General features: G+C 36.3%; 1 protein-coding gene across 2 annotated transcripts in view; it reads left to right on the top strand.

Moving 5' to 3' along the window:
* The window catches only part of MED1 (mediator complex subunit 1), a 282755-nt gene that overhangs the window by 95405 nt on the left and 174850 nt on the right, over positions 1-12500 (top strand). For both annotated transcript variants that reach the window (XM_053697957.1, XM_053697967.1), the window contains exon 5: positions 11434-11566. In XM_053697957.1, coding sequence (XP_053553932.1) covers positions 11434-11566 — 133 coding nt within the window. The remainder of the gene's footprint in view (positions 1-11433; positions 11567-12500) is intronic.

Genomic DNA, 12500 nt, shown 5'->3' with positions numbered 1-12500 from the left:
TGATGTTACTTCTAAATCAAAATTACTTAACATACCTTTCAAAGGGCAGACCTTATTCGGGCCCGGTTTGAAGGAAATTATCGCTGACATTACAGGAGGTAAAGGCCATGCCCTGCCTCAAGACAGAGCCAAACTTAGGGCTAGACAGTCTAATTTTCGTGCCTTTCGTAACTTCAAGGCAGGAGCAGCATCAACTTCCTCTGCACCAAAACAGGAAGGAGCTGTTGCTCGCTACAGACAAGGCTGGAAACCTAACCAGTAAAATTTTGAAAAAAATAGCCTCTGCGCTGTGAGTATTTACACAAAGCTGCTAAAAATAAATATAAGGAATCCCCAAACTCCTTAATAAAATTAGGACTAGAGTAATCACTTTAACTACAAACTGTAGCTAAGTGATAAGTTATTTAGCTGCGCTATCCAAAGATAGCTTAATGAGTGTAGTATACTAATATCTAGGTAATCCTATATTAGCACAACTATATCAAATGTATTTAAAAATGTATTTATTACAATGCGAAAAAACAGAAAATTAAAATCAAATCAATGCAAGCATATAATGATTAGACCATTTAAATACACACAATAAATGGATAATATGCAGGACATATAAAGCATAACATATAAAGCATACAAACGAGACCAATGGGATGATGTTGATGAGATGATATGGTTCCAATGTAATAGATTGTGGCATATGTGGCAAGCCGTATTAGTAAAGCAGACACATGTGTTTAATAAACACAGCGATGTTAGCAAGGTTAGCGTTTTACTTTTTCTTTCCCAAAGTTGCAGAGTTGGCCAAACTGCAGAATAGAGGCGAGAAGAATGGACAAGAAAATCCTTTTACAAACACAAAATGAGTTCAAATTGGCAAGGTGTTTACTAATACTTACACCGGAAGCCAAGTGATGTTCCTCTGTGTTTGTTTGTTCCTCCAGGCGGCAAATTTCAAACGGTCCTGTGCTTCCCTGGAGAGATCAAGTTACACAGCTTAGGAGAATGTTTGCGGCAGTCAGTACAATGTGGCTACGGAAGCCCAAGTAGTCCAGTATTAGAGTAACGCGTTTCGGCTGTGCGCAGCCTTTCTCAAACTCAATACTGTTGTGAATGGGACGATGGTATTTATTTACTCGTCTTAAAGGGATAGATGCACCCACTTTTTTCTTTTTTTCTTTTCTTTAGTTTGCAGAATATAAATGTCCAACATATAATAACAGTGCAATTTTTCTATGGGGATATATTGTACATTAAAAGACAAAGTCCTGGTAACATATTTTATATAAAGAACAACACATAAAATTAATGGATAAAGAACATCGTTAAAACATCCAAAGAGAGATACCAAATGTAGTATGTTAAAATTACATTGTTTTTGGATAAAGGATCGCACTAATTCTAAGCTTAACCTTCAAATCTTTCTTATATCAAAACTACATGTAGAAAACTTAAAAGGGGAATTTATTAGATTGTATAGATCATAAAAAATATATTTTAAAACTTATAGAATAGATAAAACTAATTATTTAAGATATTGATAAGTCTTACTCAGATTACACACTTATCTGCATATGTATATACATATGGATCCATACGTATATCCATATACACATATTCCTAATAAGTATATTTATTGTTATTATTTTATACTCCTCAATTTCAAATAGTAGATTGAGGTTGGAATATTAGGATATTAAAATATTAGGACATTAAAATATTAAAATATTAAAACATTAAAATATTAAAATATTAAATATTAAAATATAGTACATTTGCTTCAAATTAGATTTTAAGGGCACATTTTGATTATGGCTTAGATCTTATAAATAGAAGTTAATCTTTCAAATAACAATTTAAGTCCAATTCCAAGTTTAGGCCTTGTGGAGTCAGGGTACCTAGTTGGAAAATCCACTTCCCTTCTCTTTTTAGGACTTCATTATGAAGGTCCCCTCCTCTCCAATTTTTGGAAACCTGATCTATACCCATGAATTTGAAATCCTTAAGATTGGCATTATTACAGGTAGCAAAATGTTTTGGCACTGGAAGGTCTTTATTACGATCCTTGTCGTGGTGCTCAATTGACAGGATATGCTCTCTTATCCTATCACGTAGGGGCCTTTCCGATTCCCCTACGTATTGAGCCCCACATTTACATTCTATGACATAAATTACATTTCTATCTGTACATCGAATCATTTGTTGAATTTTAAAAGTTTCTCCTGTGATATTAGATTTTACCTCTTTTTTCTTCATTCCATATTGACAGGACTTACACTTATGGCATGGGTAATACCCTTTAAGGTCTTTTCCCCATAAGTCCTTTTTCTTTTTTTCTTGTTTTCTTTTTAGATCTGAAGGGGCAAGTCTCATTTTAAGATTTTTTGCTTTTTTATATACAATTTGTGGTTTATCTGGTATAAGTGGACCTATCTTCTCATCTGATTTTAAAATACTCCAATGTTTCCTTAGAATTTTTTCTATTATATTTTTATTGCCACTATATGTTGTAATAAATGGTAAAAACATTGCTTCATTTATTTTATTTCTCTTAGTTAAATCAGTTTGTTTTCCCTTTAGGATTAGGTCTCGGTCTAAATCACGTACATTTCCTATTGTTTTGTTTAAGATGTCGCTATCATAGCCCCTATTGATAAACTTCTCTTTTAAAATATTTGACTGTATATCATAATCATGTAGGGTACTGCAGTTCTTTCTAATTCGTACGAACTGTCCCTTTGTGATGTTTTCCTTCCATTGTTTGTGGTGGCAACTTAATTGATGTATGTAGTTATTAGCGTCCACCTGTTTAAAATGTGTTTTTGAAAGTAACTTACTGCCATTTACAAATATTTCTAAATCTAAAAATTGTATATTAGTTTGACTCTTAGCACATGTAAATTTTAAATTTTTAACATTTGTATTCATGGATTTAATAAACTCATTTAGACCCTCCTCACTACCGTGCCAAATCATGAAGATATCATCTATGTACCGCCGATAGGTAACCAGGCCTGACCCCAGCACGCTATCTGTTAGGAAATCTTTTTCCCATAAACCCATAAACAGATTGGCGTAGCTGGGGGCAAACCTGGTCCCCATGGCGGTACCTTGCTGTTGGTTATAAAAGACATCCATAAAAGTAAAATAATTATGATTTAAAATATATTCTATACAATTTAAAATAAAACCCTTTTGTTCTTCTGGTAATGACTTATCTAAGTCTAGGAAATATTTAACAGCTCTCAGGCCATCCTTATGTGCTATGCACGTGTACAAGGATGTAACGTCACAAGTGACAAGAAAATCTCCTTCCTTCCACTCTATGTCTTTTATTAAATTTAGTATGTCTTTGGAATCCTTTAAATAAGAGGGTAAAGTTTTAACATGTTCTTGCAAGAATAAGTCTATATACTCAGATAAATTTGAGGTTATGGAACCAATCCCCGAAATTATTGGCCTTCCTGGGGGGTTTATGAGGGACTTATGTATTTTTGGTAAACTATATAAAATAGGTATCCTTGGATGTTTTGGCAATAGATATAGCATTTCTTTTTCTGTTAGTATCCCTATGTTATTTCCCGAATTCAATAATTCTTTAAGAGAGTCGGTATATTCATCTGTGGGGTTTTTTTCAAGTTTTTTATATGTGATATTATCTCCCAAAATTTCTTGACACATATTGATATATTGTTCCTTGTCTAAGACGACAATCCCCCCGCCCTTATCGGCCGGTTTAATTATTAGGTTGTCATCTTTTTCTAATTCTTTAATGGTATTTAGTTGTTTTTTACTTAAATTGTTCCTTAGTTTACCTATTTTTGTTTTATTAATATTTTCAATCTCCTTTAATATTAATTTTTCAAATGTTTCTATCTGCGGCCCTTTGTCATATTTTGGGTAAAAGCAGGATTTTTCTCTCAGTTTTGTGTGTTTAAATTTTTCTTGTGTTACACTTTCCTGTCTTAATTCTGGTTCATTCCTTATAAACCATCTTTTAACTGTTAATTTACGGATAAATTTATGAGCATCTATGTAAGTTCCAAATTTATCTAATTTAGCAGTAGGGGCAAAGGTAAGCCCTTTGCTGAGAATTTGCTCTTGGGATTTGTTAAGTATTTTACCACTTAGATTAAAAATACCATTCCCACCCTTATTTTCTTGACTTATGTTCTTTTTGTCTTTTTCTGTCCTTCTTGATCCTCCTCTACTTCCTCTCTTTCTGATGACCTTCTTTTTCTTCCTTCCCTTTGGGGTAATTGTTTTGTGTTTTTTATTTGGCCTAATTCTAAAAAAGAGGAGGAAGATAAAGAAGAAGCGGAGGATGATTTATCTCCATTTTCTAAGTGTTTCTTTTTTTCTTTCACTTTCTGGCCTATCGGGGTGTTACATTCTGAATTAGTTTTTGTTGGATCCAGTATTTCAAATCTATTTGAGGTGGGGAGAGGACCCTGCCCCCCATTTCTATTTAAATTGGGTGTTGGTCTCCAATCATGATCTTTATATCTATCAGAATTCCCATAATTTCCATAATTTCTATTCCTATAGTTCTGTTGCCTCCAATTGTCTCTACTTTCAAATTCAAAATTTCTTCCTCTATCCTCATTGTAAAATCTATTCGATCCATTCATAAAATATGATGTTCTATTTTCGTTTTGGTTAGAATAATTTCTATTGTGATTATAACCTTCATTAAAACTACCTCCAACAAAATTTCTCCTATCATAATGACCTTCATTAAAATTAGTTCTGACAAAATTTCCTCTATTTTGGTAATTGTTAACCCTATTCCAATTGTTCTGATAATGCCTTGGTTCAGCACCTCTGGAATAGTTATAATAATAATTATTACCATTTCTTTTGTTAGATTCAATTATTTGGGAGTTAGATGATGAACTCTGCTTATTATCACTGTTTTTCTGTTGTTCATTAGTAAACTGCCCCGCAGTATCCTTACTGGCCTCATTCTTTTCATTATATCTCCATCTATGTGAAATATATTTATCCTTATCTGGTTTACTCTCGTGAGACAAATAGTCATCACGGTCTCTTTCGAATTTCCTAATTTTTAATGCCAAAATTTCTTCCTTTGTCTTGTCCATTAGGGCCTTTATCTCTTTCTCTTTAATTTTATATTCTTCCAGCTCTTTATATTCATTAATTTTTTCTTCCAAGAGACGAATTTCTATTTCTAGTTGTTTTAAAATTTCGCCTCTGTGGTCCTTAATTAGTCTCATTAGTTTAAAAGAAGCCTCTTCTAATATTTCATTCCACTTGTTTTTAAAATCAGCCTCTTCGACTTTAAAAGAACATTCTTTTTTTATTCTTAACCCTCTTGGGACTCTTTTATGTTCCAAGTATTTTTCAATAAAGATATATTCTGTTCTATGTTTAAATTCTGCTATCATTTTAGTTTGTAGTTCTTTCATTAATTCTACTAATAAATCCAGCTTTTCAGTAGTGATTGCTGTTTCTACATGTAATTTATCATTAGAAAGCATATTATATATATCTTTATAAAGATTAGTTCTGTATTCAAAAACATTGTTTTCATTATTAGTATCTACCATACTCACTGCTGCAGGTGGCTATTATAGGGGATTTTGAACAACAAGTAAAATTTTGAAAAAAATAGCCTCTGCGCTGTGAGTATTTACACAAAGCTGCTAAAAATAAATATAAGGAATCCCCAAACTCCTTAATAAAATTAGGACTAGAGTAATCACTTTAACTACAAACTGTAGCTAAGTGATAAGTTATTTAGCTGCGCTATCCAAAGATAGCTTAATGAGTGTAGTATACTAATATCTAGGTAATCCTATATTAGCACAACTATATCAAATGTATTTAAAAATGTATTTATTACAATGCGAAAAAACAGAAAATTAAAATCAAATCAATGCAAGCATATAATGATTAGACCATTTAAATACACACAATAAATGGATAATATGCAGGACATATAAAGCATAACATATAAAGCATACAAACGAGACCAATGGGATGATGTTGATGAGATGATATGGTTCCAATGTAATAGATTGTGGCATATGTGGCAAGCCGTATTAGTAAAGCAGACACATGTGTTTAATAAACACAGCGATGTTAGCAAGGTTAGCGTTTTACTTTTTCTTTCCCAAAGTTGCAGAGTTGGCCAAACTGCAGAATAGAGGCGAGAAGAATGGACAAGAAAATCCTTTTACAAACACAAAATGAGTTCAAATTGGCAAGGTGTTTACTAATACTTACACCGGAAGCCAAGTGATGTTCCTCTGTGTTTGTTTGTTCCTCCAGGCGGCAAATTTCAAACGGTCCTGTGCTTCCCTGGAGAGATCAAGTTACACAGCTTAGGAGAATGTTTGCGGCAGTCAGTACAATGTGGCTACGGAAGCCCAAGTAGTCCAGTATTAGAGTAACGCGTTTCGGCTGTGCGCAGCCTTTCTCAAACTCAATACTGTTGTGAATGGGACGATGGTATTTATTTACTCGTCTTAAAGGGATAGATGCACCCACTTTTTTCTTTTTTTCTTTTCTTTAGTTTGCAGAATATAAATGTCCAACATATAATAACAGTGCAATTTTTCTATGGGGATATATTGTACATTAAAAGACAAAGTCCTGGTAACATATTTTATATAAAGAACAACACATAAAATTAATGGATAAAGAACATCGTTAAAACATCCAAAGAGAGATACCAAATGTAGTATGTTAAAATTACATTGTTTTTGGATAAAGGATCGCACTAATTCTAAGCTTAACCTTCAAATCTTTCTTATATCAAAACTACATGTAGAAAACTTAAAAGGGGAATTTATTAGATTGTATAGATCATAAAAAATATATTTTAAAACTTATAGAATAGATAAAACTAATTATTTAAGATATTGATAAGTCTTACTCAGATTACACACTTATCTGCATATGTATATACATATGGATCCATACGTATATCCATATACACATATTCCTAATAAGTATATTTATTGTTATTATTTTATACTCCTCAATTTCAAATAGTAGATTGAGGTTGGAATATTAGGATATTAAAATATTAGGACATTAAAATATTAAAATATTAAAACATTAAAATATTAAAATATTAAATATTAAAATATAGTACATTTGCTTCAAATTAGATTTTAAGGGCACATTTTGATTATGGCTTAGATCTTATAAATAGAAGTTAATCTTTCAAATAACAATTTAAGTCCAATTCCAAGTTTAGGCCTTGTGGAGTCAGGGTACCTAGTTGGAAAATCCACTTCCCTTCTCTTTTTAGGACTTCATTATGAAGGTCCCCTCCTCTCCAATTTTTGGAAACCTGATCTATACCCATGAATTTGAAATCCTTAAGATTGGCATTATTACAGGTAGCAAAATGTTTTGGCACTGGAAGGTCTTTATTACGATCCTTGTCGTGGTGCTCAATTGACAGGATATGCTCTCTTATCCTATCACGTAGGGGCCTTTCCGATTCCCCTACGTATTGAGCCCCACATTTACATTCTATGACATAAATTACATTTCTATCTGTACATCGAATCATTTGTTGAATTTTAAAAGTTTCTCCTGTGATATTAGATTTTACCTCTTTTTTCTTCATTCCATATTGACAGGACTTACACTTATGGCATGGGTAATACCCTTTAAGGTCTTTTCCCCATAAGTCCTTTTTCTTTTTTTCTTGTTTTCTTTTTAGATCTGAAGGGGCAAGTCTCATTTTAAGATTTTTTGCTTTTTTATATACAATTTGTGGTTTATCTGGTATAAGTGGACCTATCTTCTCATCTGATTTTAAAATACAGTTATAGTGGAAACCTAACCAGTCCTGGAACAAGGGCAAGCAGGCCAGGAAACCTGCTGCTGCCCCTAAGACAGCATGAAGTGAGGGCCCCCGATCCGGGAACGGATCTAGTGGGGGGCAGACTCTCTCTCTTCGCCCAGGCTTGGGCAAGAGATGTCCAGGATCCCTGGGCGTTAGAGATCATATCTCAGGGATATCTTCTGGACTTCAAAGCCTCTCCCCCAAAAGGGAGATTTCATCTTTCAAGGTTGTCAACAAACCAGATAAAGAAAGAGGCGTTTCTACGCTGTGTACAAGATCTTTTACTAATGGGAGTGATCCATCCGGTTCCGCGGTCGGAACACGGACAAGGGTTTTACTCAAATCTGTTTGTGGTTCCCAAGAAAGAAGGAACCTTCAGACCAATCTTGGATTTAAAGATCCTAAACAAATTCCTAAGAGTTCCATCGTTCAAAATGGAAACTATTCGGACAATCTTACCCATGATCCAAAAGGGTCAGTACATGACCACAGTGGATTTAAAGGATGCCTACCTTCATATACCGATTCACAAAGATCATTTCCGGTATCTAAGGTTTGCCTTCCTAGACAGGCATTACCAGTTTGTAGCTCTTCCATTCGGGTTGGCTACGGCTCCAAGAATCTTCACAAAGGTTCTGGGCTCTCTTCTGGCGGTGCTAAGACCGCGAGGAATTTCGGTGGCTCCGTATCTAGACGACATTCTGATACAAGCGTCAAGCTTTCAAACTGCCAGGTCTCATACAGAGTTAGTACTGGCATTTCTAAGGTCGCATTGGTGGAAGGTGAACGAAGATAAGAGTTCTCTCTTACCACTCACAAGGGTTCCCTTCTTGGGGACTCTTATAGATTCTGCAGAAATGAAGATTTACCTGACAGAAGATAGGTTAACGAAGCTTCAAAATGCTTGCCGTGTCCTTCATTCCATTCAACACCCGTCAGTGGCTCAATGCATGGAGGTAATCGGCTTAATGGTTGCGGCAATGGACATAGTACCCTTTGCACGCCTACATCTCAGACCGCTGCAATTGTGCATGCTAAGTCAGTGGAATGGGGATTACTCAGAGTTGTCCCCTACTCTGAATCTGGATCAAGAGACCAGAAATTCTCTTCTATGGTGGCTTTCTCGGCCACATCTGTCCAGGGGGATGCCATTCAGCAGACCAGATTGGACAATTGTAACAACAGACGCCAGCCTACTAGGTTGGGGCGCTGTCTGGAATTCCCTGAAGGCTCAGGGATCATGGACTCAGGAGGAGAGTCTCCTTCCAATAAACATTCTGGAATTGAGAGCAGTTCTCAATGCCCTTCTGGCTTGGCCTCAGTTAACAACTCGGGGGTTCATCAGGTTTCAGTCAGACAACATCACGACTGTAGCTTACATCAACCATCAAGGAGGGACAAGAAGCTCCCTAGCGATGATGGAAGTATCAAAGATAATTCGTTGGGCAGAGTCTCACTCTTGCCACCTGTCAGCGATCCACATTCCTGGAGTGGAGAACTGGGAGGCGGATTTCCTAAGTCGTCAGACTTTTCATCCGGGGGAGTGGGAACTTCATCCGGAGATCTTTGCCCAAATACTTCGACTTTGGGGCAAACCAGAGATAGATCTGATGGCGTCTCGCCAGAACGCCAAGCTTCCTTGTTACGGGTCCAGGTCCAGGGACCCGGGAGCAGTCCTGGTAGATGCTTTGACAGCACCTTGGACCTTCGGGATGGCCTATGTGTTTCCACCCTTCCAGATGCTTCCTCGATTGATTGCCAGGATCAAACAGGAGAGAGCATCTGTGATTCTGATAGCGCCTGCGTGGCCACGCAGGACCTGGTATGCAGATCTAGTGGACATGTCCACCTTGGTCTCTGCCTCTGAGACAGGACCTTCTAATTCAGGGTCCTTTCAAACATCAAAATCTAATTTCTCTGAAGCTGACTGCTTGGAAATTGAACGCTTGATTTTATCAAAGCGGGGTTTTTCGGAGTCAGTTATTGATACCTTAATACAGGCTAGGAAGCCTGTTACCAGAAAGATTTACCATAAAATATGGCGTAAATACTTACATTGGTGCGAATCCAAGAGTTACTCATGGAGTAGGATTCCTAGGATATTGTCTTTTCTACAAGAAGGTTTAGAAAAGGGTTTATCTGCTAGTTCCTTAAAGGGACAGATCTCAGCTTTGTCCATTCTTTTACACAAACGTCTGTCAGAAGTTCCAGACGTTCAGGCTTTTTGCCAGGCTTTGGCCAGGATTAAGCCTGTGTTTAAAACTGTTGCTCCACCATGGAGCTTAAACTTAGTTCTTAACGTTTTACAGGGTGTTCCGTTTGAACCCCTTCATTCCATTGATATCAAGCTGTTATCTTGGAAAGTTCTGTTTTTGATGGCTATTTCCTCGGCTCGTAGAGTCTCTGAGTTATCAGCCTTACATTGTGATTCCCCGTATCTGATTTTTCATTCAGATAAGGTATTTCTGCATACTAAACCTGGGTTTTTGCCTAAGGTTGTCACTAACAAGAATATCAATCAAGAGATTGTTGTGCCATCATTGTGTCCTAACCCTTCTTCAAAGAAGGAACGACTTCTGCACAATCTAGATGTAGTCCGTGCCCTGAAATTTTATTTGCAGGCAACTAAAGATTTTCGCCAAACTTCTTCCCTGTTTGTCGTTTTATTCTGGACAGAGGAGAGGTCAAAAAGCTTCTGCTACCTCTCTCTCTTTTTGGCTTCGTAGCATAATACGTTTAGCCTATGAGACTGCTGGACAGCAGCCTCCTGAAAGAATTACAGCTCATTCCACTAGAGCTGTGGCTTCCACTTGGGCCTTTAAGAACGAGGCCTCTGTTGAACAGATTTGTAAGGCTGCAACTTGGTCTTCTCTTCATACTTTTTCCAAATTTTACAAATTTGACACTTTTGCTTCTTCGGAGGCTGTTTTTGGGAGAAAGGTTCTTCAGGCAGTGGTTCCTTCCGTATAAAGATCCTGCCTGTCCCTCCCGTCATCCGTGTACTTTAGCTTTGGTATTGGTATCCCAGAAGTAATGATGACCCGTGGACTGACTACACTTAACAGGAGAAAACATAATTTATGCTTACCTGATAAATTCCTTTCTCCTGTAGTGTAGTCAGTCCACGGCCCGCCCTGTTTTTTATGGCAGGTCTAAATTTTTAAATTATACTCCAGTCACCACTGCACCCTATAGTTTCTCCTTTCTCGTTTGGTTCTCGGTCGAATGACTGGGTGTGACGTAGAGGGGAGGAGCTATATAGCAGCTCTGCTTGGGTGATCCTCTTGCACTTCCTGTTGGGGAGGAGTTAATATCCCAGAAGTAATGATGACCCGTGGACTGACTACACTACAGGAGAAAGGAATTTATCAGGTAAGCATAAATTATGTTTTATTGCTCTCTAGCGATGTTAGTGCACCATAGTGCTACCATTTCTCAGCTCCACTTGAAATCCAGGCCATAGTATTTAAAGGGGCTAACTTGTAAATGTTTAATAACAAGACAGCTTGCAGCAAGTTATGCTGAAATATCTAGTTTTGTGAAGCAGGAAAATGATAGTAATTGTATATTATCACTTACAACAACTGTGTCATCTTTCTCTACATTATCAGCCTGGGGTCCCACTTGAGTCCAAATGGCACTGAATGTTACATCAGCTCAGACATGTTTTATTTGGAGGTTCATTTGGATCCAGAAGGTCAACTGCGTGATGTTACAGTCGCCCACCATGGAGAGAATCCTGTGGTATGTCATGGGACAGCTTATTCAGTTGAATAATTTTACTTCTAGAATTACAGGGACAATTTACACACACAAAAAAAAGGTTTTGTCAAGCAAATGTTAGAGACATTTTTAGCTATGTTAAAATATTTTGTGTGATCATTGTTAAAGGAACACTGTACCCAAAAAATTTCTTTTGTGATTCAGATTGAGCATGAAATTATAAGCAACTTTCTGATTTACTCCTATTATCAAATTTTTTTCATTCTCTTGGTATCTTTATTTGAAATGCAAGAATGTAAGTTTAGATGCCGGCCCATTTTTGGTGAACAACCTGGGTTGTCCTTGCTGATTGGTGGATAAATTCATCCACCAATAAAAAAGTGCTGTCCAGAGTACTGAAACCAAAAAAAAGCTTAGATGCCTTCTTTTTCAAATAATGATAGCAAGAGAACGAAGAAAAATTGATAATAGGAGTAAATTAGAAAGTTGCTTAAAATTGCATGCTCTTTCTGAATTACAAAAGAAAAAATTGTGTTCAGTGTCCCTTTAAGTAAAGACTGTTTACATTCAAATTAGCAGGAAGTACACAACTAATTATTGTTCTCTTTTATGTTAAACAGACAAAAAAACAAAGTACATTTTGATGATCCAAATAATACATGGCATTTATATATATTCAGCATTAGATCCTTCCTTGTCCTGGTGATTAAATATTCAACACTTCTGAAAGTGTCTTATAAGAACGCAGAGGGGCAGAAGTCACATTTAAAATACACAGCTTTGCACTTTATTTCACAAGAGGCATTTTCTGCAGTTTACATGCATTTGCAAAAATGCTTCTGGTAGAAGTTATCACAGATTCTGTATCAGACGTGAAATGCGTTGCACATGCACCTACCACCATATGCTCACTGTGTTTCCTGCATTGTAAAAGTTACTGCAAAACCTATTATGA

Source organism: Bombina bombina, chromosome 1 (assembly GCF_027579735.1).
Source record: "Bombina bombina isolate aBomBom1 chromosome 1, aBomBom1.pri, whole genome shotgun sequence".
Taxonomy (NCBI): domain Eukaryota; kingdom Metazoa; phylum Chordata; class Amphibia; order Anura; family Bombinatoridae; genus Bombina; species Bombina bombina.
This window is presented reverse-complemented; position numbering and strand designations above follow the sequence as displayed.